Source organism: Heterocephalus glaber, unplaced genomic scaffold, assembly GCF_053883595.1.
Source record: "Heterocephalus glaber isolate CG9 unplaced genomic scaffold, H.glaber_assembly_v1.0 deba00001556, whole genome shotgun sequence".
NCBI classification, from domain to species: Eukaryota; Metazoa; Chordata; class Mammalia; order Rodentia; family Bathyergidae; genus Heterocephalus; species Heterocephalus glaber.
The window spans coordinates 186,871-214,408 of NW_028258347.1; the positions used below are offsets into that span (position 1 = coordinate 186,871).

The following is a 27,538-nucleotide window of genomic DNA, read 5'->3' on the forward strand; positions in this document are numbered from 1 at the left end:
GTGCAGGTGGAGGCCGGGACAGGGCCGGACCGGGCCGCCCGCCTCGAGGCCCGCACCGGGGCGCACGGCGGCCGGAACCGCGCGGAACCCTCGGGCACCCCCACCCCCGCCCCCCGGGCCTGGTGGCCTCGCCTCAGGCTGCTTTGTGAGGCCGGGAGGTGGGGCGAGGGCGGCTCGGCCCTTCGGGTCCAACCCGGGACTCCCCGCCTGCTCCGGCCTGCCGCTGGGTAGGAACGCGGGGAGCGCGGGGGCCGCCTCTGCGCCCTGGAGCCCTCCGGCGCCCACCGGGCTCCTTCCGAGGGCGCCTCCGCCTGGCGCCCGGGCCAGGCCGGCTGGGCTCCACGAGGCCCGGGGGCACGGGAGGGAGGCCCGCGTGTCGCCCAGCGACCCCGAGAGCACGGCTGTCACAGCCCGGGCTCGCCGGTGCCCCGATGGAAGGGGACCCGGCTGCCTGTCCAGGCCCGCGGGAGCAAGGGGTGTTCCACGCCCAGAGGGCTTCAGGCGGCACAGGGGCCAAGGCCTGGCTGCATTCAACTGAGCTGGCCAAGGCCAAAGCTTCTGGGTTTTGTTTTGGTTTGTTTCGGTTTGGTCTTCGTGTCCAAAGTGGCTGCAGATCTACCTTAATTAATCACTCAATGGACATTTAGTTTGCTTCGGTTTGTGCTACACCACGACTCGAATTCCTTATGAGTGGATCGGTTTTTATTTAACCGAGTCGTACCTAGCTCCGATAAGGACAAACAAGCTGGCTTCGCCATGCCGCACCGCCTCGCCGTTTCGGTAATGGCCTCGCAGTTCCTGAGAGCCTGTCACCTGCTCCTGCTTTCCAGGACTGTTTTGTATCCCGGGCAAAGTAATAGGGAGACCCACGGTCGGACTTCTGCCTCTGCCTGTCACAAGCACTGCATGACTTCTTGAACACTTTTGCGAGTTCTAGTTTAGTTTTCTTAAATGAAGGCCTGGCAGGGATGGGGACGGGCGCAGAGGTCCGAGGTCGCTGCGGAAGGGCTCCGGGTTAGATGCAGAGCCTTAGAGGAGTGGATGTCGGCCAGCGCCAATTGCGAAGCAGGTCGAAGGGCGGACGCTCCGGAAAAAGGCTGAGCGGAGGCCGCAGCTTCCTGGTCAGTCCTCCCTGCAGGCCTCGTGTGCGTAGTGCACAGAATTGGAAAGGCAACCGCAGCGTCCCACAGCCTCAGTAAGATCGAGGGAGGGAGTCTGAGCCTCAGAAGGTGTTTCCGGCCAGCCAGTGTGCACTGACGAATACCATCTTTTTATTGGTGTGGACTTTTCAGATGGAAACGTTCTGCTTTTTATGTTCCACCCCGCTGATGCTATCGCTCATTAAAGCAAAGTGTTTAGGACATTCTGTCTTTGTACATATTTTAAAATGCTCTACTCTTCCGCCTTAAATTTTTATGAAGATTTGTGATCTGTCAACAAGCATGTGTATAGGCAAGCAATACATGAGAAACTCTTGCTGCCAAAATGTGTAAAATATATGCAAGGAAGCTCGAGTGTGTAACATTTGATAACATTTGATTTCAGCAGGTAAATATAGGTTTTGATTCCCTGCTATTTACAACACGCTCAGATAGGCATTATAGGAGAAAATAGTATATCTGAGGTGGTCTGGATCCTCATGGGGCTTGCGCTGTAGCAGAAGGTGAGCCAGAAGCAGACAATTTAAGACAACACGATAATGTCTAGCATTACAAAAACCCCACAATAGTTGCGAAAAGTTTGTAAAACTACAAGACAGATCGTGAAAAATGTCCACTTCTCCCTGTCCACCCCCTTTTTTGCCAAGGACAGTTACTTTTGGTTATTTTGTGTGCTTTAGCTGAAGGAGCTCTGCTGTTACTCAGAAAGTTTCAAGCTCTAACTGTTCCGGCAGCCGGGTGCAGGGCGTCCACCTAAGTAAACTTTCTGCACTTCCTGTTGAGTGCGTGTCACTTCCGTGGTGCTGTTCAGAATATCCAAGACCACAGGCATCGGCGGTCATCATCTCTCCCTGGCCACTCACACTGCCACTCTTGCTGCCCGCAAACGTGTCAGATGCCACTGTCCCCTGGGCACCACTGCTGGTGTTGAGAGTTTCTGGGAATAGGATGTGGGCAGTGCCCTCAGGGCACTCACATTCCGGTGCATAAGGGGGAAGCAGCCAGCAAATCCACCAGAGAGTAAATACCTAGTGAATCCTGCAGGACTGAGCGTTAATGGGGAGCCAGGACAGCCTCTTATGAGATGACTGTGACTGTGGACCTGAAAGAAGAGAGACAGGGAGCCCTGAAGACACCCAGGGAGTGTTCTATGAAGCTGAAAGAGCAGTGCAAAGGGCCTGAGGTGAGCATGCTTCCTACATTCTAGGCCTGGGAAGATGCCCAGTGGAGGTGGATCAGAGGCAGATGATGATAGTGCCATCAAGTAAATCACTGCAATCAGTTCTTTATTATGTATTTATTTATTCATCAGAGCACTCAAAAACAGAAAAATTATGCTTATGAATGCTTAGCAGCCACAAGGTGATAATATTGTACTCAATGAGGAAATAAAGAACCAGCAATACTTCCTGTGTCCTACCCCAGTACCACTCATTTAATACTCCTTTGGGCCTGGTGTTGTGTTGCCTACAATGGATGAGATCTTGCCTGCTTCCTGTTTCAAAGGTGGCTAGATGCACACATGTTGGAAGAGCCCAAGGAGTTAGGGTGGAGAAGATGGACAAACTACAAGGGTGTGCTTGTTACCCCGCTTCCCCAACCCCCTTTAGCAGCCGCCCCAGGACTGTACTATGTGCAGAATGAAGCTCACGCCTCTTGCTTTCTGTTGCTCTTGTCCAGCTTCTGAAGCTTTGTCCATCAGGCAACATGGACTCATCAGTGTGTCTGGGAGACAGGACAGGGCATGTGTGGCTTAGTTTCTCATCATGAAGGGAACTGGTAGAGAGAGGCAACCCACCTAGAAATAAGAAAAGGCCAAACAACATGAAAATCTGACTAATAAAGACAAGTGAAGATAATTACATGTGTGCTCAATACTAGGACTCATTAAGGAAGCCCTTCAATAATTGCTTTTCAAAGTTGCCTGATTCTTTTTTTTTTTTTTTTGGTATCAGGGATCAAACTCAGGTCCTTGCGCTTGCGAGACAGGCGGCGGAAACACTGAGCTAAATCCCTGGCCCCAAACTTGCCTGATTCTAAAAATATTACCTGAAGCAACTGATAATCTACAGAGAAGACATCTCAGCCCCATCACAGAGGGGATGCATCAGATTCTCTAGGACAGAGCTCAGGGAATCTGCACTTAAGGTTCATCCCAGCTATGCCTAAAGATTGGGTCAGCTACAGAAGTACTCCACAGTACTTTACATGATGAAGACAATTTCTGCGCCATTTTCTGCACACAGCCAGTGTATAAATGAAATGAAACCTGTGGCCTTTCTTTATCTTATGCTACCTCTAGGTGAGCACCTCCTGAGATAACTAATTTGACTATCTTCGTCCTCACCATGCTGTCATGTTTTGTGGAGCAGCCCCTTCGGGAAGGGCTCCTCTGACCTGTTGTGTGCCCAGAGCTGCTAAAGACCTGATTTAACGTGGTGGTACCCAAGCTTGTGTTTCTGGCCAGACCCTGCTCACCTGGCAGCTGGGTGCAGTTAGAAGCCAGCTTGGCCCCTCAGATTACACACTGGAACCTAAAAAGTAGCGTTCATTCTTCTGAGGACAGTCATGCCACTGAGTTCAGATTCTATTTGCCGCATCTCGTCACAGGTGAAGAGCTCCAATGCGGTATTGGCCCTTGGTGACACGATGGGATAGGATGACCATCTATTAGACTCTGCAAAATAAAAAAGGAAATGTAGGAATCTATAGTTGAGTGCAGTGGTCCACACCCGTAATCCCAGCTGCTTGAGATTCTCAGGCTGGACGATCACAAGTTCTAAGCCAACCCGGGCAACCTAGCAAGACTCTGTCTCTAAAGGAAAAAAAGGACTGGGATGAAGCCCAGTGGTAGAGCACTTGCTCAGCACCATCTGCAGCACTACAAAAACAACCCAACAAAGTATAATTGATTAAGAATTATTGTACGTTAAATTGTCCGATTTATTTTTTAAAAATTCTTGGGTAATTGAGGCAACTGCTTCGGTTCTTCACGGCTTTGGTCTAACTAGGTATGAATTCCAGGTTAGAAACTGAACGCTTGGGGGTTCAGTAGCGCTACTTCCCTTCCCCCCCCCCCTCCTCCTCGGTGCTGAACCAGCAGGGCCTCCCTCCCCGCTGCTTTCCCCTTTCCCTGCCTGTCCCTTGCCGGCGCTTTTCCTGCCCTATCACGAGTGGGCGTGGAGACCCACAGAGAGCTCTCAGGGGCGGGGGGGGGGGCACACTCCTTCCCTCCGTGCGCAGCCCCAGGATTCCGCGCCGCCTCCGGCCTGCAGGTCAGCTGGTGGCCGAGGGTGACCTCACCCCGTCTGACTCCCCCGAGGAATGAATGCCAGGGCTTTTAGAGTAAGGAGGGCCCTGGTCGGTGTCCGGGGACTCGGCACACACCGGCCTCCGCTGAATCCAGGGAGTGGCCGGCTTGGCACAGCAGTGCTGGAAAAATTCCCCAGCGAGCAGCGACAGGCTGCGGCGGAATCTGCTCTGCCCCGGGACTGGTGCGTTGCTTAGTGACGGCGCCTACGGGGGAGAGTCCCGGCTTCAGGGCCTTCACGTTCCGGCTTCCCAGAGCCCACTGACTCTGCGGCCCCCGGCCTGCGGGTTCCTTAATTAGAGACGCCCCGGCTCCTCGGTCGATCCTTTTTATTTTCCCCTTAGTACATGTTGTACATGTTTCGTTTTGCTTTATTTTGTGTACTGGGGACATCCAGGGCCTTGCACTTGTGGTGCTAGACCACACACTACCTTCCCAGCCGCGAGGCACCTTTCCTGCTGCACGTTGCTCCTTTTTGTGGTGCTGAGTGTCAACCTAGGGCCTCGAGCACGCTAGGCAAACACTAACCCCCCAGCCCTGCTTGAGCTGCTTCATAGTAAATGGTAAGCAGGACTGGGCCGTCACGGGATAAGCTAAGTAAGGAAGCCTTCCTCTTCCTCGGGGGTTTTTAACCCCAACCCCAGCGCCCCAGGGTGTGGGGAAGAAATCTGGAAGTGCTGAGCAGTAGTAACATTGTACACACGGTGGATCTGAGTTGCCTCATCCAATACCAGCTGCACACGCACTCTGGGCCTATCATGGAAAATTCCAGAAACGCTGGTACATTTCAGGGGCTTTCACCTCGTCCTAGAAGTCTGGGCTGTGGAGCTCGCTGGTGCATTTGAATGGGGATCCAGGGACAGCAACTGCCGCTGCGAAGGGCCCTGTTTTACTTTGTAATGACCTGGCCAGAGCTTTGTGGGGTGCACGGTTAAGTGATCTGATTTCACTCCCTCCCAGGGAAACGCTTCCTTTACAAGTGCGAATGCAGCCGCCTCCCGGCAGAAAGGGAAAGCGAGCCTGGCTGCCTGGATTCTGGTAGATACACTTGCATCTCCTCCGAAGCCCAATACAGCTAACTCCGAGGGCCACAGGCTGTGCGTTTTTAAACAACCGTGGACTGGAATGCGGTCTTTGGGTTTTTGTTTGCTTTTGTGCTGTGCATGCAAGCACTGTAGCACCGAGCTCCATACACTCCCAGCCCCGCCCCAGGCCTTTCCAAGAGGGCGCCAGGTGGAGGTGAAGTGGGGAGCAGAGGAGAGGCCGGAGGAACTTCCGTGGAGCCTCCGGCCGCACAGCCGGGTCCGGCTGGGGTGACTGGCTCGCTTCCCGGGGAGCTGGCTTTGATTTTAACTCGAAGCCTGGAATGCTCCAGCCCGGACAAACCTTGAGGATCACGGCAGCCACGCTGGCACCAAGTTTAGGATTTGGAGCTGAAAGTTTCAAAAGGAAAACGTCTTTCCCGGGTCTTCCTGTGCGGCTCGATTTGGACCCGGGCAGCCTGGAGAAGCAAACTGGCTTTCTCTCCGTAGGCGCGGGGCGGGGGAGCGCTGTTTACCTGCCGAGCAGGGCGGGTCTGTGAACGGCCTGGCGCGGTGGCTGCAGGCCGAGGCGAAATGGACCTTCCTCCCACCTCATTGTTCTGGGTCTCAGTTCAGCCCTCGCCGCAGAAGGACCGCACTGCGCTTCTGCGACATCCGTCAGCCCCGCCCCTGCACCTAGGGGATCTAACTTCTCAAAGAAGCCAGCGACAAAGTAGCTGTGGCTCCTTCTGTGTTGCCCATGAGGCAGCAAAGCTGAGCCCAGACGCCGCTCCTTTCTCGGGGTTTTTCATCTGGAAAATGGAGCCGAAGAAGGCGATCTCTGAGGAGAATCGCCTCCCCAGGTGCTGTCTCCTCCGGCCGAGCTGCAGGAGGGACGGTGACAGGCCCGAGGAGTGTCCTGTCCACGAGCCCCTCCCCTTCCCACCGGCCCAGGTAGTGACTGGACGGACACAAAGCCTGGCGGGGACAGGCTGGGAGGGCCTGCGGACCGCGGAGGGGACAGTGGTGGGACTGGGGCTGGGAAGCTTGGGGTGGCTCCTCTGTGGCCTTCTCCTTCTCCTCCTCCTCCTCCTCCTCCTCCTGCTCCTCCTGCTCCTCCCTTCTCCTCCTGCTCCTCCTCCTCCCCCCCCCTTTGCCCCCTTATCCACCTGCTCCTCCCTTTCACTACTCTTCCTGTTGGTAAAGCGTAATTCCAGAGCCTTCACTGTCAGAAAGCATTGGCCCACCCTTAGTCTGCGGAGCCCCCAGAAGAGGTATGGAATGATGTGAAGGTAAGGACACCCACCAGGGCTTCGGCTCAAGCACAAGCTGACACATTATTCCATTTTGTGACACAAACTGTCATTCATTTAGGTCAGGAATAAAATCTCCTCCCCTGCTACCCTATCCGAATGAAGAGCTGAAGTTGGAGAAGTTGGTTTTCTCTGCTCGGTAGCCTGGGAAGGTTCTGGTGTTGAAAGAATTTTGATTAAGTCAAATTTTATGTACTGCTTGCATGCCAGGCTTTCAATTAATCTTTTAGATGTTTTGGAGTCTTTGTGTATACTTTAAAAAAATATGTATATCTTCCATATTTTGATAAAAGACAAATGCCACAGTTGCAATGTGGTCGCAGAGAGGGGAGGGCAATTCAGACATGTGCTACAAGGGGCTAACAAGCATTTGCAATCACACTTAGCCTTGTAATAATCCAAGGAACACAGGTTACATATAGGAGCCTCCAGATTCCCCTGCGAAGGTGGCCCACATTGACTGAACTGGGTTTGGGGAAAACACCCACAGTGAAAGTTTATAAACGACTTCAAACTTTCTGGAAGGGAACTGGGGCTGACTGGAGTGGGTCTATTCCTGAGCACCCGGATTCCAACTTCAGGGATTTACCTGAAGGAAGTAAGGATAGCATTAGCTTAGAAAGTGCAAAATCAGAAAACCCTCAATGCCTGGGCACAGAGGGTCTGTGCAGGAAATCACAGCTCAGGGAGCGGAGGGGCCCGAAGCAGCATCTAAGTCACATTAGGGAAAAGGCATTTGTGCTGGGAGAAAGCCTCAGAGCTCTGCAGCAGGCTTCTGTGCGGTGGGGGAGCACGCGATTGCGCGAGGCGTAGACACTTCTGGGCCTTCCCTGTGCCTGTCGGCGTTGTCCTGTTCGCTGCAGTGAGTCCGCAGTGCCCTCGCCATTAAGGAGGAGGTTAGAGCTCGTTTGTAAAAACAGCCACTGTGCCATGGAGATGCTGAAAAGCAGCACACGCGCACCCTGAGTAACATGCAGGGACGCACACAGAGCCTCTCCTCTCCCCTTCCGACCCTCGGGTGCTGCGTGACGCCCTGACTCCACCCTGACGTCCTCGGGACCCCGGGGCTCGGCTTCAGCCGCTCTCAGTCCTTTTGCGGCATGGGAAGCCGGGCTCTGACTTCCTTTCCAAGTGGAAAGCGGCGTAGACAAGTCTTGAGTTTTTTTGACGTTCTTACCAACTAATGTTTCCATGACAGACTCGTTCTGCCCAGGGGCTGAGCCTGTGACTCATCCACCTCAGCAAGCTGGTGTGCAGCCTGGTCTGTCGCTGTGGGCAGCATCAGGAAGCTCTGTCGCACCAAGGCTTGCGTATCAGCCTGTCCAGGGCCCCCACCGCAGGGAACACAAAGTACACCATGCGAACGCATTGAAGAAACTGGCCCTTCGGAATTACCCAGGCGTAACTCAAGTGGAAGAGGCGGGGCGTGCGTGGTGGTGCACACTTAGAGTCCCAGCTAGTAGGAGGCTGAGGCAGGAGCATCACTGGTTCATGAGCAATTTAGCAAGATGTTGTCCCAAAGTAAAAAGGGCTGGAGACGCTGCTCAGTGGTAGTAGAGCTCTTGCCTAGGCTGTTTTCAATCCCTATTACTGCAAAAAACAGGAAGTAAACTTCTATAAGATGAGAACCCAACTAAAGCAGTCTCTGGCTGTAGGAATCAGCAGAATCTGCAGAATAAAAACTCGTAGTTATGCTCTATAGTTGCGTGTTCAAAAGTGAGGTTTGCAATCGCCCCATCTTTCCCATTCCTACCTTTCTCTAGGATCCTCCATCCAGAAGTTTATGCCGTCTCAGACGCTGTACTTGTATTTTTGAGAACTGGTTATGTTCCGTGCAGGCTGAGAGTCTGAATAAAGGCGTACGTTCTTCAGCAGTCTTCGTCTTATTCCTACTCTTTTGCTTAGCTTTTAGTAGACCTGTGAGATGGTGGGCTGTGGTGTCTTCAGCCACACAAAGACACAAGCTTGGGCTGGGGATTTAGCTCAGTGGTTCCGCCGCCTGCCTCGAAAGCACAAGGTCCTGAGTTCAATCCCTGGTACCATAAATAAATATAAATAAACACAAGCTTGCCCAACCACCTGGGGACACAATTCCTATACCACTGCCAGCATCCCAAGGGTGAGATGACAGTGTCACCCTTTGCTTCCCCGTCCTTGCCTCCTGCCTGAACAGTGATGCAGCCAGGCGCTCGGGCCCCAGGATGCATCTGGCTCCCGTGGATGCGCCACGACTTTTTCTGGCCGGGGTGGGTGTGGTGGCCCTGTACCCGCTGTCCCTGCATATGGAAGAAGCTGGAAGTGCTCTTGTGATTCTGGGCTTGGCATCGCATCGTGTGCTGGACGGGTAATTTAGCAAATTGCTGGTTTTGTATTAGTCTGTGTTTTCGGCATGATGGTCCATCCCTTGCCGGGAGCTCGTCCACAAGCACCCTCATTCTTTCTTCATCTCTTCCACTCCTCTCCCTCCTCGGTCCCCAGCCTGCCATTTTGGGTCCCCTCCAAGTGACCTGATGGGATCGTCCTGGCTGCCTTCAATGCAGCTGTTTTGGGGTACAGCTTTGTATTTGCATCTGTTTTGCTTTTTAAGAAGCATTTCTCGGGGAGCCTTTTTTCTAGTTGTGAAAATATAAGTGCTCATGAGGAAAAATGGAGACCAGAGAAAAGTACAGGGAAGAAAAATCAGTCATAATTCTGGCACCCTGTGAATGCTTTGTGTGTTTTCTTACAGTTTCTGTATGTGAAACGTGATACAGTCTCTGAATGTGGTTATAAAAGACTAAGCAAATCAAGGCTGACCTTGTTTACACCAGTGTGCATTTTCCACTCAAAGCTCCGTTTACTGGCATTTTACCAGTCTGAAGTACTCCTCATTATAGCCCATAAAGATGAAGTCTACCGTCACCTGTTTTTAACATTTAGATTGTTTTCAGCTTTCATATAATAAGTCAGCTTTATTCATAAGTCTTTGTATCAGTCTATTACTCATTAGAATAGATTTCTGGGAGTATGAGAATGAAAGACAGGAACATTTTTAAGTCCTTGATACACAATTGAAAAGGACCTCTAGAAAGATGTAATTGTTTATGTTCTCCCAACAGTGCCTGAGGGTGTCTTTCTTATACAGCCTCGCCAGTGAATGAGAATTACTTTTTTTTCATCTATTTGAACAGCAAAAAATAATGCAATTTTATTTTAATTTGTAGTTTAATAATTGATGAAGTTAAACATTTTCCCAGATTTGCAGTGATTTATGTTTCCTTTTATGTTTTTGTGTTATTTGTTTTTTGAGACAGGGCCTCTCACTATGTAGTCCAAGCTGACCTTGAACTCCCAGCAGTGCTCCTGCCTCAACCACTGGAGTGCTCAGATTACAAGCCTGTGCCACCATACCTGGCTTGTGTTTTCTTTTGAATAAAGATTTTTATTTATTTCTTTTGGCTGTACCGGGGATTGAACCTAGGCCCTTTGCACCAAGGTACATCCCCAACCTTTATTATTTTCTATTTGAGAAAGGGTCTCACTAGGTCTCTAAGTCACCCAGGCTGGACTTCAGTTTGCGATCCTCCTGCCTCAGCCTCCCAGAGTGCGGGGATGACAGGTGTGCACCAGGAGGTCTGACTTCAGGGAAGGTGTGGCTCTGGTCCTGGTCCCACAAGGCTGAGGACTGTGCCTCCTGAGGGCATCCACCCAGAGTGCCTCCGGCATCTGTGCAGCTGCCCCCCGTGTTGGCCGTGGCTTGTTCTCATCACTCACTGAAAGCAGCCAGGGTGTTCACACTTGTGCCCTTGACTTGTGAGACCTTGTACACCTAAAACTATCGACTTTTGGCTGAATTTCTGGCTATCACTTCCTCCAAGTTGAGTTCATGACTCAAAAGACGTTCACGGGTTCGTGTTGTACGTCAACGCTATTGTTTTTCTCTGTGTGAGTCCTTTTGTTCCTTTCAAATACTGAAAGTTTGGATACCCCATAGACATAACTCATTAAAACTTTTCCTTTCTTTTAGTCTTTCTTTTGGGTGATTTAGAAGGCCTTGTAAGAGGAAGTTAGTTCGTACTTAATCTAGAAATAGCTGTCTTCTACCACTCAGAGATATTAACCTTGTCACATTTTGAAATCTGTATTTTCACTCCTTTTTCTACACTTGTACCTGCAAATACACTGGCGAAGAAATGGGATGGTGATTTATATACTGAGTAGTAACTGAGTTTTTGTTTTTTGTTTTTGTTTTTGTTTTTGTTTTTTGGTACCGGGGATTGAACTCGGGGCCTTCTGCTTGTGAGGCAGGCGGCGGAACTACTGAGCTAAATCCCCAGCCCGTAACTGAGTTTTTGAACTGGTATTTACTATAGATTGTTTTCCATTCTGACATATTTTTAATAGGCCTTTTAAATTTATTTAATCATTTCTCTGTTGTGCATTTAGATTTCGTTTTTTACTGAAGTCAATATTTAAGAAGTTACACGCATAACTAAATCTTTATGCACTTCGGAACTATGTTCCTGACCAAAAAACATGCACTTTTTGGAGACATTTGGTTTGCTTTTCCAAAGTGCCACTCAGATGTCCTCACCTAAGTGACTCTCCTGATGACACTGCTTAACAAGGTGGAGTCCATACTCCCCCCGCCCGCCCCGCACCGGTTCATCCTCTTTCCCATCCTTGCCAATTCGATTGGTTAAAAGTGGCAACCTGTTTTGAAATGCAGTTCTTTTTTCCATGCATCCAAGATGTATTTTCCTCCCTCCCTCCATCCCTCCCTCCATTCTTCCTTCTATCTTCGTTTGTTTGAAGGTAGGGGTCCCACCCATGACTTTGACCATGCTAAACAGTGCCTCTCACTGATCCCCTCCTCAAATTGTATTTTCAATGTTAGTCAAGCTTCGTGCATTTTTTTGAGACAGTCTTGCTATGTAGTTCAGGCTGATCTTAAACTCATTAAGGAGCCCAGGCTGGGCTTGAACTTGCTCCAACCCTCCTGCCTCAGCCTCCCAAGTGCTGGCATTACAGTACAACCTCACTTGGCTGTCTTTTGGGATCTTAAAAGCCCTTGGGTTTGGTAGCGTTAAGCCATGGGGGGTTTGCAGTCTATAAAAAGAGTCTGTTAATGGTGTCCAGCTGAACAACCCTGATTCTCAGCCTGCATCTTTTGTCACTGAGCACAGGGTCCCCAGTCAAAGACTTGAAGTTTCAGGAACTTGGTCAAGGGATGAGGACCCACACCTCCAAACAGGCCAACTGTGAGTGTGCTCGGGGCTCACACATCACTGAGCCATCAACGCCTACTCCCCTAGTACCCCATGTCCTGCAAACAGCAGCAGGCAGCCCGAGCCCGGCACCTGTGAGGCGCTGGCACTTCACCTGGGAAGGAGGCTACTAGTTTAAGGCTTAAGGATGCAATTAGGGAAAACCTAACCCAGAGGAAACTGCAATTGCACACGCACCTTCCTCTGAAGTGTAATTACTGTGGGAACAGGAGACAGGTGCAGAACAAGGCCAGACAGCAATTCTTCAAAATTGCTGCTTTATTTTGATTTGAAAACATTGCTTCTCATTTCTCAGGTTTTGGTCAGGCTTGCATCCATTGACATTTACTTATTATTTATGTATTGTCTTTTATGCCTATTATTAGTGGTTAAGAAATGTGTTAGTTGTTTATCTAAACAGTGGGATTATTTAAAATGAACTCACTTTCCAAAGATAAATCTCCGGGGCCCTGTAATTAGACTTCATATCTTAAAAACTGTTTTAGAATCATAGGTCAAAACATGTCTGTTCTCTACCACCTGCATGTTGCCTGTGGAGGTAAAGGTAACATCTGAGGCATGTTGCAGCTTTTGGAAGCAATGTGCTGTTCTGAACAGAGGTGCAACATTGAAGTGTCAAGGACAGGATGGTGAGTGAACCTTGTAGAGACCGAGTGCCCAAACTGCAACCCTAAACCCACTTACTTCTCAGGAAGTGCCAGCACTGCAATTAAACCTGAATACTGAGGTTTTAGTTTAGGAAAAAACAACTCATACAACCCGTGACGTCATCGAAGAGCGGGCTCTGCCTGCCTGCTGCAGCACTCGAGCTGCATGTTTGCCACCACTGGTCCAGGACCGTGAGGGATTTGTCACTGGAGCCAACAGCAGTAATCAGAAATCTATTTGGTGAATTATTAGGCATTTTTTCTTCAGTCTCCCTGCTAAGGTTAATGTTTTGTATCACTCCCCTTTATTGCTCCAGAAGAAAGGTATGAAATGGAAATTTCAGCTTAATTAGTTTAGCTACCAATGAAAGAGAAAAACTTTTAGTTGAACTCATTATTTTAAACACATTCTTAGATTGTCTAGGATTTCATGCTACACTTTCTCCTACTTTTCAAATGTTCTTGAGTTCGAAATTTGAAGATTGCATGATTAGAAGTCCATCATTTGCAATGTGCGACTAATGACCTCCCGCCATGAAGCCTATGAAATCCTGTGTAAATAAAGGGCAGTCTTGGAGTAATTGTTCACAGTGCATATTTCTGTAAACTAACTCTGTATTTGTCCAGGGTTTTATGAATTTTTTCTTTAAATATGTTAAAGATTCTCTATCACTGAGTTACATTTAGTTACATAGAGGTTGTTACTGTAGTTTTTACTATTATAAAATCACACCTTTACCAAAATTCATAGGCATGAAAATCAAGATTTTTTTAATACTTTCTAGAATAACTATTATTACTGGAATTTACTGGGTTTTTACAAATATTAAAAAAATATATGTTTCATTACACAGTAACTGAATTTTAAGGAGATAAAAGATATCTATCCCTTATAATTCTCTCCTGTAGCTTTTGACTGAATTTTAATGGTTCATTGAATATACTCCCATGCTTTTCTAGGCATTCTGCCACATATCAATGTCTGTGTATTTGAAAAATTTTTAAATTTTTACGTTGCTCTATTATAAATACTGTCTTACCTTGCTCTATTATAAATACAGTCTTACCTTGCTCTTTTATAAATACTGTCTAAGAATTCAGTTGTTCCATGGCAATAATACAGAATCACCTTTTTCATGGTTCCATGGTGTTCCATACCAGGGGCAGAGGAGTTGCCAAGGGATAAATTTGTAGAAGTGGAATTCTGAAGCAAAGGCGATGCACATTGTAACTTTTGACAGATTGTTCTCCAAAATGATGCTTCAATTTATACTCCAATCAATCACATTTGAAAATGCCTGCTGCTGCAGACAGCATTCACACCAATGGAGCAATCAGTCTTTATAATTTTTGCCAACTTGAGAAATTATGTCTTGGCTGCTGTTTTAACTTCCATTTCTTTAGTTCTTTTCATATATTTAAAAGCCACCTGCATTTCTGGTCTTGTGAAGTGTCTCTTAATGTTCTCTGCCTATTTTGCCTTTTACCGTTGCCCTTTTCTTGCCGGACTTTAGCAACCATCTCTGTATTAAGAGGCGAGCCCATAGCTGACCACAGTGTGTCGCTTAGCGGTGCTGTAGTTCCGGGCTGTAGTTTCGCTCTGCAGCTGTTTTTGATTTCTAGGTAGCCAAATTCATTAGTCTCGTTCTGTTTTATTAATGGCTTCTAATTTTCTGCCTTATGGAGGAAGCCTTTTTGAGCTCTAAAACTGTAGAGAACACCTTCTCTCACACAAACTCCTCGGAAATTGTTTGGAACGGCTGAAGACTGAACCCAGGCCCTTGGGTGTGCGAGGCGAGCTCTGCCCTGAGCTCTACCCCGGCCGCAGTTCATCCCGTCACCCAACCGCTTTTATCCTGTCCTGTCTCACTGAGAGCTTGGGTCTGTCTGGCATTTACCCGAGAAGGAAGAATTAGGCAGATTTCTTCATTGTTTTTCTGGGTGGCCACCCGACCGTGCTAATATCATGTGTCAACCAGTACGTGTTCCCCCAGGTGTCTGAAATCCAGCCCTTCCCATATATTAAGTTCTTCCATGAATTCGGAACCATTTCTCAATCCCAATTCTGTTCCATTGATCTATTTACTGTAAATTTAACTTTGTAAAATGTTTAGATGTCCGAAAATGCTATCTCACTGCTCTTTTTAAAATCTTCCTGCATATTTTTGCATCCTTTTTCATACAAACTATGAAATCAACTTCTATTCTCAAAAAATAATCTTTTGGGGGTAGAGGAAGAAAAGAGACTACAGTACATTTTCTGGATAATGGTAGTATAGAATTGTCATCTTATTAACACTGTTTATTCCTATGAGAATAAAGAATGTTTTGCTCCATTTATTTAAATCTTTGGTTTTTTTGTTTTTATAATTTTTTTTTTTTTTGGTACAGGGGATCAAACTCGGGTCCTTGCATTTGGGGGGCAAGCAGATGCACACTGAGCTAAATCCCCGGCCCTCCATTTATTTAAATCTTTGACACTCCTCAGCATCATTAAAATATCGCTTCATAGAGATCTTGCATTTTTATCAAGTTTATTAACTGTTTTAAGTTTTAAATGTTATTTTGTATCTAACCACTTTACCATATTGCTTTATTTGTAACAGTTGATTCTTTGGAGGTTATTCTAGACACAATGTATCATTTGCAAATGATGTTTATTTTTAAATTTTTATTTTTATTCTCATTTCTAATTCTATGAACCTATCATTACAGAGCAGTGTTAATGCCGCACACTAATAGGATTGAAAGTGCACAGTTGTATGATGTCCTCAGGGTTTCGGCCTTAAGTATAATCTGGGCTTTGAGAAGCTCTTGTTTTTGGTTTTTGTTTTCTTTTTCTGTAGTAGTCAGGACTGAGCCCAGAACTCCACACTGAGCTACATCCCCAGGCATTTTTTAAATTCTGAGAGAGGGTCTTGCTTGGTCTCCAAGTTGCTCAGGCTGAGTGGGAACTTCCAGTCCTCCCGCCTCAGCCTCCTAGTGTCGGGATGGTCATCACCGCCATGGCTGGCTTAATGTTTACATTTCTTGATTCTTTCTCTCCTATCTCAGTAGTCAGGATGCCAAGTTCAATGTTGGAGAGTAGGACACGGAGGAGGTTTCTGGGGAGGGCTGCCTCTGTGTCTCAGTGGTAGGCGTGGTGGCGCTCTGGGTTCCTAGCTGCCATCTGCGCCCCTTCTGGCCGCTGTAAGAAAGAACCCAGGGCAGGGCCTGTGAGCACAGGAAAACCATTCCCAGACTCTGGAGGCGGCGACTTGGGCCAGGTGCCCACAGGTCCGGCCATGGCAAGGGGCTCCTGACTGGCTGGTTTCCCGCCCCTCTCCTAAGGAAGCCAGGTCACTGGGGTCCCCCTACCACACGCAGAGACCGTGTCACCTCCAAAGGCCCCACCTCTGGCGACCATCACACTGGGGATCAGATTTCAACATAGGCATTTGGGAAACACATCAGTTCAGAGCAGCTATGACTGATGGTTTTTCATATTGAGCTTTTTCTTTGATATTTTCAATATAGGGATAATCATACATAAATTATTATTTTTGCTTGCTTGTTTTTTGAAACAGGGTCTCACTATGTAGTTCTGGTTGGCCTTGAACTCACTTTGTAGTCCAGGCCAGCCTTGAACTCATAATGATCCTCCTGCCTCAGCCTCCTGAGTGTGGGGACTACAAGCATGTGCCACCATGCTCAGCTAAATTCTTTTTTTTAATTTTTTGATTTTGAGGTGACTTCTATCCCTGGGATAACCTTTGGGTCATATTGTTATTTTTAATAATAAATTCAGTTCATCCATTTTTTTTTGTTTGATTTGTTTTGTTGGTTTTTTGGGTATGGGGGGATTGAGCTTGGGTCCTTGCACTTGTGCAGCAGGCAGTGAAACCACTGAGCTAAATCCCCAGCCCTATTGGTTTGTTTTTTAAAGACAGGGTCTTGTTACATAGTCCAGGTTGGTCTTGAATTCAGGATCCTTCTGCCTCCGCCTCCTGAGTGCTGAGTTACAAGCCTGTGTCACCACACCTGTCTTTCTTCATTAATTTTTGGGGTGGTGGATAAATTTCTAAACTCTGAGTAGGCCTTTTAACATTTTTTTATTGAATTGAAGTTCTTATTGTTATTGTTTTGAGACTGGCTCTTGCTTCCTATGTCCAGCCCATGCCTGCCTTGAACTTACCCGGTAGCTCAGCCTGGCCTTGAACTCAGGATCCTCTGCCTTGGTCTCCCAAGTGCTGGGACTGCAAGCCTTTGTCGCCACTCCAGGCTTCATGGGGGAGGGCGTTAATTCTTGTTACTTTTAAACTCTCAGGAGTCCATGTATTTATTTTGATGTTTTTCGAGATAGGGTTTTGCTATGTGGTCCAGGTTGGCCTTGAATTCACTACATAGTCCAAGCTGAACTCAAACTTGCAGCAATTCTCCCGTCTCGGCCTTCTGAGTGCTGGGATTACAGGCCTGTGCCACTTCATGTGGCTTATTTTATTTTTAAAATTAAATTTAAGGAGTTTTTGTTACCATTTTTGAGACAGGGACTTGTTATGTAACCCGTGCTGCCCTTAAACTTAAACTCATCTTGAGCCTCTTGCTTCAGCCTCCCAACACATTTACCTGTTAACTGATCTTTCTCTCTCTCTCTGTCTCTGTCTCTGTCTCTCTCTCTCTCTCCCTGCCCCTCTCCCTTTCCTTCTCAGCCTCTCTTTCCCTTCTTTTTGCTGGATTTTTAAGACAGTGTCTTGCTATGTAGACCAGGCTGGCCTTGAACTCACTGTGTACCCCACATGGCCTCAAACTTATGGTGATCCTCCTGTCTCAGCCTCCCGACTGTTGGGATGACAAGCATGTGCCCCCACCCTGCCCAGCTTTATGCAACCATCTGTATGAGGAAGCGGCTCCCTCCCAGAGCCCCCAGATGTGACACCCACACAAAGCCTTCTCTCTTGCCAGACCCCTGCCACATTCTGCCATCCTTGTGGGTGACAGTGTCAAGCTTCCTGTCACAGTTACTACAGGACACAGCCACGCTGCAGGCTCCCAGGTCTCAGTGGCTGTTGGTCCCAGTCCTCAACTGTGGTCACCAGCACAGTGTGGCATCTATGCCCCATCGCTGGCCTCAGTGTCCCTCCCATACTAGTCCTGTCGGTTCCCACCACACCCCTCACTGCCCCAGGTTTGTTACACACACACACACACACACACATCAAAACACATGCATACACAAAATATGCATACTATGCAATAAAAGGGTTTTTTTCTTCTATTCACTGTTGAGAAACTTTTTTTAAATTAGAACTTTTGAAGTACAAATACAGATCCAGAACCAGCAGATTCTGAATACTTCTAACTGTTCTCCCCATGAGAAAAACATGGTTATTTTTCACTTTTTCTGATAGGTCCCTCAGAAGCCCGTTTAAATTTTAATCAGGCAAATGAAAATTTGACTCACTTTTATTATTCTCAGCATTTTGTTTTAGATCAAATATATATATGTGTGCATACATGTGTGTCCGTGGATGTATGTATGTGTGGATGTGGATGTGTGTGTACACATGTGTGTGTCCATGAATGTGTGTGCATATGTGTGTTTGTGGAGCTGGAGACGGAACCCGGAGCCCCACACATGTGAGGCAAGCATTTTACCCCAGAGCTCCCAATCCAATTTATTATCTAATGAAACGGATTTATTTGCCCCCTTTCCTACTGTCCCTAGAAGGGACAGCCATGGGGCAGATGTGTTTTGTGTACAGCTTTAATCGGTCCAGTTCCCGGTGTAGTAAAGGTAGAGGCGGAACTAACGTTTGCACTGTTGAATGGCATTGTTTGTTTTGAAGACTATCAACGAATTCACAGCTCCGTGAGGTTACAAACTGAGCAAAAGATAGCACTCACTTGCACACGACAACGGTGAAAGTGAAGGCATAATGACTGAAGAATAAAACGTCATACTGAATGCCTTCAGGGAAGGAAAAGCAGTCTGAAATATCAAGGAAAACCCATGAAAGCAAATTTGTTTATGATGTAGGAAACAACCCTCAGTTTCTCTCTCCTGGCCCTGTTCAGTAGCCTCCTTGTTGGTGTTTTGTTTTTCGGTATCAGGGATCGAACTCGGGACCTTGTCCTTAGGAGGGAGGCGGCAGCACCACTGAGCTAAATCCCCGGCCCTACTTGTTGGTTTCTTGCAACCTCTTTCCTTTTCAATCTGTTCACTGTGGGCACCATGATCTTTTCACGAGACATTTGATCAGGTTTCTTTGCTAAATACCCTGCACACCTACCCCATGCACTCAGAGTCCAATTTAAAGTCCTAAAAATTAACTAAAAACCTTTGCATGATCTGCTCTCTGCCTGTGTTTTAAATTTCACCAGGCACAGCTCGCTGTCTGAGACAGGATCTCGTTATATAGTTCAAGCTGGCCTTGACCTTATGGTGACCCTCCTGTCTCAGCCTCCCTCCTGGGTGCTGGGGTGACATTGCTCAGCCACATTGTTCTCCATTTAGTCCCTGCACTGGTGAAGATGCAGCCTGCCACAGGGCCTTGCAGGTGCTGCTCCTGGGGTGCTCTCTTTCGCCCCCTTTCTTTTCCTCCCGTCAGATTAATTCTTCTTTCTTCCCGTGTGTGTCCTGGCTCAGTCCTACAGAGCCCCTCTGATCTGGATTAGATCCTGCGTCCCTCTGGGCTCTTGGATGGAGCTCACACCCTGGGAGGCGACGCAGGAGTTTTCTAGGGGAACCAGCGGGGAGCTGACCCAGGAGACAGCGCTGCCGGAGCCGGCCCGTCTGAGCCCGCCCGTCTGAGCCCGGGCGGAAGAGGAGTCTGGGGCGGGCTCAGCGAGCCCTGGGCGGCGGCGCGGAGTGTCCCGGCCGTGCTGTCCGTGGAGTGGGCTCAGAGCCGGGCGGCAGCTGGGGCCGCTGTGCTCGTCGCCCTGAGGCTGGGAAGAGCTGCGCCCCCTACGGTCCCCATGTTCCCTCCTCGCCCCGCGCCTGTTCCTCAGGGCCGGGCGGGCTCTGGCTTTGCCGTCTGGGTCCTGGCCTGGAGTACTCAGCGCAGTCCGAGCCCTTAGTGGGTGCTGAGCGAATCTCATCTCAGTCTTCGAGGTTAAACAGCGGCGCTCCAGTATACCAAACGAAAAAAGAAACAAAGCTTTCATGATGCAGTGTATACTGGGTGGCGCCTACTGTGGGAAAGACCTCGCAACGTGAGCCGTGGGATGCAGCTGTTAGCTTCAGCGCGCACTCTGGTGATGACCACATGGATGTCACATGGGTGAGTGAGTGAGCGACACCCTTCCCACGGGAGGAACTTGGGGCGCCAGGCTGGGCCATCGACTTCTGGGTTAGCACAGCTGGGAGGCGCCGTGGGTCTGGGCGAGTTCGGGCAGGAGTGAGGACGCGCCCCGCCGTCGCCTCCTCCCCAGGGCGGTGTGCGGCGTGCGGCCTCCCTCCGGCTGCTGGCCCAGCAGCCGATCCCTCCAGGGTTGACACGTGACGGGAGAGACTTCGGGCCTGTTTCCCCGTGGTACCTGAAGAGGTCTGAGTCGGCGCCACGCGGATGTCCGTCCTCCCGTGGACACCGACCAGCCGCACGTGCCCGTGGGCATCGCCAGCGCCGAGGGCGCCAAGGGCGCCGGGCTCGGAATTGAAGTTGCACAAAATGGCTTGAGTTTTTGACTTTCATTTTCTTCTAACGACTCCGTGGTTACAGACTGCTTGGGTCCATAGAGTAGAAATCTATTCTTTTAAAAATTTCTTATTTTGTTTTTATTGGTACATGCTATCTGCGCACAGTGATTACATCCCTCGCGGGGAGTCGGTCCATGCACACAGCACCTCATTCCCTTCACAGCCACTTGGTTAGAAATCTGTTCCTAAAGGGAATTCAGAGGCACTGGGTGTGACGGTACACGCCTGTAATCCCAGCATTCTGGGAGGCTGAGGCTTTAGGGACTGGGTGTTTCAAAATAAAAAATTAAAAAGTGCTAAAGCTAAACTTACTCTAAAAGGTAAAGTCTATGTAAAAATAAATAAATACCTAAATGGGGGTGTAGCTCAGTGAAAAGGCCCTGGGTTCAGGCCCCAGTTTTGTAAATAAATATCTTAATCAATGACTTGGTTTTTTAAAAAGGGCTGGGGATGTAGCTCAGCGTGGAAGCCCTGGCTTTAATCCTCAGTACCCAGGGCGGGTGAGAGGTACGGGAACCCAAGGACTCTGCCTCCAGGTGACAGAGGAAAGGTACACAGTGGGCAGGGCTGAAAGCTGGTTCTTCTTATTTTTGTCTCCGTCGGGTCGGTGGTTGGTTTTTTCACACACGCACTAGTCTTTGGCTGCTCTCACAGGGCTAATACCGTGGTCATCACTGTGAGGCCGCCTGTCCCTCCCGTGGCTTTGCCAGCTCTGTCTCCTCCTCCAGGCTGCACCTTCCCATTTGGCTAAGGAAGCAGCTGCTTGGCTTCTCCACTGAGAGTCACTGGTTTTTTTCTTTTCAAATAATTGAATTAATTTTGATTAATTATATTTCTAGAAACATTTTCATTTGTCTATTTTCAAATTTATTAAAAAGATTCATAATGCTCTCATTTCAAAATTGTTTCCTTTTTCACTTTTTCTATTTTTTTTTATTTTTTAAAAAATTTTTTATTTTTTCTGCTATTTATTTTTGTCAACCTGTTAGTTTTCTTTGCAATTTCAAAGATACAATTTTCATCTTAAATTATTCTTTCCTGCGTGTCTTTACTTGATTGATTTCTATTTTTATCCTTATATCTTTGTTTCCACTTTCTTTGGGTTAATTCTATTATTTTTCTGAACATACTGCATGCTATATTTTGGCATCTTTTTGTTTCCAATATAAGCAGTTAAGGCTATGAAATGACCTCTAAGTTCCTATGTATCTGTACCCCCACGTGTGCTACATATCTTATCACTGAGTTCTATTTTCAAAAAGTTTCCTTTAAGAGTCTTTCACTTGTAAATACTTAGAAGAGTGTGTCATAATTTTCTTTTTTTTTTTTTTTTTGGTACCAGGGATCGAACTCCGGACCTTGCGCTTGCAAGGCAGGCACCAGAACCACTGAGCTAAATCCCCGGCCCAATAATTTTCAAAATATAGTATTTAAATTTAATCATTTTGGTGTTGACTTAGCATTGAAGTAGTGGTCAGAGTATTTCATCTGCATGTTGAGCTCTGTGGAGAAGTTATTCTCCTGCATCTGGCCTGATCAGTGGTATTTTCTTATGTATCGTGGATGCTTATAAAAGAATATGGTTTATTTTTTAAAATTCAGTTTGAAAGTATCTTGTAAAGGTGGAGTTAAATCATTTTCATTTACTGCAAATTGCAGATATGTAAAATTCATTTTTCTTATAGTATCATTATTTCTATTTTTATTTCACTAGTCAGAATTTCTTTTTCCATTACTTTTCTCTAGTGCTTTTGTAGAGCAGTGGTTCTCAAACTTACTGTTCTTAGAAACCTTTTAACACTCAAATTATTGAAGAGAGCTGTGTCTGAGTTTGTGTTTTATGTGGGTTATATCAACAAATACCGTATTAGAAGTTCCAGAGAAATTTAAAAATTGTTTATTTCTGATTCAATTAAATAAAAATTATAAATTCTTTCCAGGTTAAAATGAAAAACAGAATAGATTTCCAAAACAAAAAATTCAGTGAGGAGAATGGCATTATTTTATGTTTACATTTCTGCAATTCTAGTGCCTGGCTTACCAGATTACTGCTGGATTCTCATATCTGCTTCCTCATACAATCTATTGCAAAATGTCGTTTGTTTAGAGAATCTACTTCACACTTGTAGTGGAAAAAGAAAATGTATTTTCATAGCCTTTTCAGATAATTGTAGATATTCTTTGATATTGCACCCAAATTCAACAAGAGGTGGTTTCTTAATGGTTAATTGCAATGTGGAAACCAAAATCATACAATGATTTCCATGCTCTGTCACAGTAAGATTCTGAGACCTGTCTTGTACTCTGAATGGGTCTTTTGTTTGTTACCTATGTGTGATTTCATAATATCAGGCATTGGCTTGGGAAATACTGGTGGACTCATTTAGCCAGATCTCCCCATTGTTAACATTCTTCCTGATACATTAATAAAAACTCACTTCCATTAATGTCTCTGTCAACCTCATCAGAACATTTTTTAAATATTAGAAAGTTGTCAACAGAGGTAGATGAAAGTTTTCAAATATCCTAAATTTTGCTTGAAAGTTCAAATTTTATCACTGGCAACAAAGGCTGACAGTTGCTTTTCCTGAAGCGATCGACTTACACTTGGTTTATTTTTGAGAAAATGTCAGCCAAGTGTTCAAGTCTGAGCATGTAGGTTGTCAGGGTGTTGTTCTGTCATATAAAAGTGGAATTCCCTGAAAAAAACACAGCCTTCAGCTTCAACCCAAACAACCACAGAGCCCAAGTGCAGGGGCTTCCCTGGCACACACAGCACCGAGAAGGGTGGCCCCAAGTGAGAGATTACCAAAGCTAGTATCTTGTGCTGCTTCATCCTGGACATTCTCACGTGAACTAGCAGTTGTTTGTTTTAATGTTGCATGTACGGCAAGAAAACCCTAATGTGTCACAGTCTGCTGCCATTGCAGGGGACCGGAATATCTACCGCAGCAGCAACATACCATCACTGCAAATGTCAGTGCAATGAACAAAGCAACCATGGCCCAGGATTCCTGTGAAGTTTCTTCCTCGCAGATCCCTGAAGATTTCTAAGGGCCCTCTATGGGGGCCTGCAGATGTTCTATGGGAGCTACTGCTCTATTTCCTGTCTTTATTCCAGCAACTATTGCTATTGAATTTTAATCAGCATATTTTAACTTATATTTCCTGTCAACATTGGGCATTAGTCATTATGTATTACTCCTTTTTCAAACAAAGCAAAATCTTCACCATAGTTTCACAATGATTACACTCCCAATACTTCTTATAGATTTCATTTGTGTTTGTCATTATGTTTAAGAACTCTCTCTTTTTGGCATAAATTTTATGTCCATGACCTGAAGTTAGTTACAGTTAATTTAAGATTTGCTGGTTTGTTTCAGTTTCTGGTAGCTCTATTGATTTTCTTTTCTATCATGCATGTTTTGGCTTTGAATCAAGGAATACTTCTTCCTGAAGGGACAGACGGCTAGAGTAACTTTTAAATCCTTTCATGACCAAGGATGTCTTTTTTCCTATCACACTTAATTGGTCTTTTGCTATATCTAAAATTCCATGTTCCAATCCCTTTGCTCTTGTCTTGCAGCATTTAGAGATACAAATAAAAAATTTACTGGTTTACTATTTCTTCTTCTGTTGAAAGTTATGTTTCTTTCAAGTAGGTGTAGCATTTTGTATTTAAATTTTAACAGAGATTTCACCAGGACATGGGTAAATGTGTTTTTTTCCTTTTTTGGTACCGGAGATCGAACTCAGGACCTTGCACTTGCCAGGCAGGTTCGGTGCCACTGAGCCACATGCCGGGCCCCTTGATGTGTTTCTTTTCATTACTAGTTTCAGCAATTTAGAGGTCTTGTTTCTCAAGACCCAAGTTTTTCTAAAGCTGGACGATATTTTTTTCAATTATTTCTTTGATTATTTATCTCCTTCCATTTTCTTCATTGCTTTCTTTTTTTTGGTACTGGGGATCGAACTCGGGTCCTTGTGCTTGTGCAGCAGGCGATGAAACCACTGAGCTAAATCCCCGGCCCTTCACTGCTTTCTTGTGTGACTCTTGTTAGTAGAATACGATACTCTTGGATCATTCTGTATGCTTTTTAACTTTATCTCATGATTTGTTTCTTGTTTATTTGTTTAAAACCTGGAGTGGAAGCTGGGCTCAGTGGCATACACCCATAATCCCAGCTACTAGGGAGGCTGAGTCAGGAATCTCTCAAGTTCAAGGCTAACCTGGGTAACTCAGTGAGACCCCGTCTCAAAATAAAATGTAAAAAGCAGTTGGGGTATAGCCCAATGATAACACTTGCCTAGAATACGTCAAGGCCTTGAGTTCAATATCCAATACCACCAAAAAACAAAAATAGAGCCAGGTATGGGGGCACACAGCTGGAATCCCAGCTCTGGGAGGCTGATGCAGGAGGGTCACAAACTTGAGCCTGGCCTGGGAAACCTGGTGACTCAGCGAGAGCCCGTTTCATTATTTTTAAAAAGTGCTGAAGATGTATGTAGTTCAGTGCGGAGGCCTTCGATTTAATCCTTAGTACTGCAAAACAAACTAAAACAAACAAAGATGGGACAGAGGCTGGGGGTGTGGCCCAGCGGTAGAGTGCTTCTTCAGCACACGGTGACCTTCCTATTCGGTCCTCATGCAAAATTTTATTTTTAAAAATTATGCATCTTGTGATTATTTTTTGTGATTATCATTTTTTAGCCTGAGCTTGCCTTGTAGAGATGCTCTACGTATTTTTAAGACACATTTTCTATATCTAATGTTAGTTATTTTACTTATAAATAAGCCATTTTGTTCATCTTGGGCTTCTGTCACCTTCCTGTTAGGTTTCCTAAGTCTCTAGTGGGTCTTACTTCTCATCTTTAAGATGCAGAGTGAGAAGGGCCGCCGACCACTGTGGGCAGGGATTTTAGCCGATGGCACCCGCTCCTCCCAGGACACACGGAGGCCTCACCAGGACCTGGAGGTCTCCTCTGTGTGTACCCAAGACAGACCCAAGGGGACAGGTTGGGGACTGGAAAGAGTGGATGAATTTTCTATTGTTTTATCTTTTAAAAAACTGTTTTGCTTTTGTTTTTGAGACAAGGTCTTACTATGCAGCCCAGGCTGGCTTCAAATGTGTGGCAGTCCTCCTCGGGGCTGGCATTGTGGCCGTGCACCACCATGGGTGGCTTCTGTTTTAGATGGAAGTGTTTTCTTTTCTCATTGTGGTAGCTTGAAGCTACATGAGGCGTTTTACCAAGTTATGTCTCTTTCTGGCCCCAGGACCCCTCACAGGCAGACTCCTCCACATCTAAGAAGTGATCCTTATCGACTTCCTGGAGTGCGCTGTACAGGGGCTGGCCTGGCCACAGACCCTGAGACCCTGGGGTAGAGTTTTTGAGCTCAAAGGGAAGAAAGTCCCCAATTATGCATTAAACTTTCCTGGACCAGAGCTGGGTGCAGACTTCACAATTTGAACTTCTTCTTTATGCCAATCTCTTTGTTTTTTATCTTCTAGAACTGCTCTAAAATTTCTCTTTTCCCTGTTGGCTATAAACATTAGTGGTAAACACAAGAAAGGGTCTTGGAGTGGAATCTATTCTGCAGGCTTGGAAACCACCTTTACGCTTTCTTGCTGCTGCTTGAGATTTAAGCAATGTAAGTTCCTCAGAGAAAATGATTCACTTTATAAATTTGAAAGCTAATTTGGTTATAAAATAATTTTTCTCTTTAAAAATAATATTTCTGGTTACTCTTTAAATATAGTATTGCTCTTGTTTCTTACCACTTTGTGTGTGTATGTGTGTGTGTTTACTGGAGATTCAACCTAGGACTTCACATTGAATTACGGCTCTAGCCCATTTTAGTTTATTTTTTATTTTGAGTTAGGGTCTCACTAAGTTGCCAAGTTGCCCAGCCTGGGCTTGAACCTTTGATCCTCCTGCCTCAGCCTCCCTGAGTTCTGAGATTCCAAATGTATGCTACCATGCCTGGCTTACATTCCTTAACTTACATTTCTATTACATGAATTACTTGTTAACATTTTTCCAAACAACATTTAAAAACAAGTGGCCCCTAGTTATGTTAAACTAAAGATGAATAATGAGTCTGTACACATCACCTCACATAATCTGTTCAGTTAATGTGTGCTGCCTCTCTGACATGTTTCTTCTAGAATGTTCCAGGACCTTGGAATTCTACAAATAATTTAAACACATTATCTCTTTCTCCAGGGAGGTTACAGATTTTGCTTCTTTCCACAATTTCTTTATTACTCTGAATTTGGACACCATCTTGATTGTTTTTATGTAACAGCACCCTGTTATACTAGTCTGTTGTATCCAATTTATTTTTTAGGGCCTTCTTTTAAAGTAACATTTTCTTCCTAATTATAAAAATATAGTCAAGAATAGGCAAGAGAGGATGCTTACAAGCCCATGGTCTGGGGTACAGCTTGGGCCATCACTGACTGCTACACACCTCTGGGGAAGATACAGAGTGGTTTCCTCACCTGTAGAAAGGTGTGAAAAACCACACTGATGTGGGGCGGTGATTTGAAGGAATATGTGATTTAGTCTATTAAGGAGCTTAGAATGCTGTCTACCATGTGATGGGCATTCCGGGGTAGTATGGCATTACTCAAGGTTTCAAAAGTGGACTGGAGAAAAAGCACATAAAAATCCACCTAGGATCACCATTCGTATTTGGATTTCCATTTACCCAAACACACATTAACCAATTTTAGTAATTTCATAGGTTATCCTCTTTACCAATTCTTTTCATTTAAAAGTTCTTTTCTCTTAATTTTTCTTCCATTTCCATTGCGATATTTTTCTCTTTATGATTTATTTCTAGTGCTTGATGTACCTTTTATGCAGCTCCTTAGTCTTATTCTTTTTTTTTTTTTTTTTTGGTACCAGGGATCGAACTTGGATCCTTGAGCTTGCAAGGCAGGCGCCGGAACCACTGAGCTAAATCCCCAGCCCACCTTAGTCTTATTCTTAACCCTTTGTGTTTTGGAGTACTTAGGAAGTGCAAGCTGAGAGCATTAGCAAAGCTGGAGAGAGAGAGAGAGAGAGAGAGAGAGAGAGAGAGAGAGAGTGCAGGGCATCATAATAGTTCCTTTGAATTAATTGAATCCCTCCTCTCCTC

General features: G+C 46.2%; 1 protein-coding gene and 1 long non-coding RNA gene across 7 annotated transcripts in view; one reads left to right on the plus strand and one right to left on the minus strand.

Annotated features, from left to right (window-relative positions):
• The window catches only part of Grhl2 (grainyhead like transcription factor 2), a 136,404-nt gene that overhangs the window by 1,146 nt on the left and 107,720 nt on the right, over nucleotides 1-27,538 (plus strand). The window contains exon 1 of one of the 6 annotated variants that reach the window (XM_087190754.1): nucleotides 6,277-6,446. The exons of 4 other annotated variants lie outside the window; for them this stretch is intronic. Coding sequence is in view for 1 of the 2 variants with exons in the window: in XM_087190753.1 (XP_087046879.1) it covers nucleotides 19,923-19,978 (56 nt within the window). In the remaining variant the exon portion in view is untranslated. Of the gene's footprint in view, nucleotides 1-6,276; nucleotides 6,447-6,633; nucleotides 19,979-27,538 lie in introns of those variants that run through there. One more of the 6 variants, XM_087190753.1, reaches the window with a different exon arrangement.
• On the minus strand, nucleotides 2,443-4,631 carry LOC110350357 (uncharacterized). The gene is made up of 3 exons (XR_002396896.2): nucleotides 4,464-4,631; nucleotides 3,639-3,837; nucleotides 2,443-2,958 (listed from the first exon to the last, which is right to left on the minus strand). It is a non-coding gene; the product is annotated as an uncharacterized LOC110350357 (long non-coding RNA).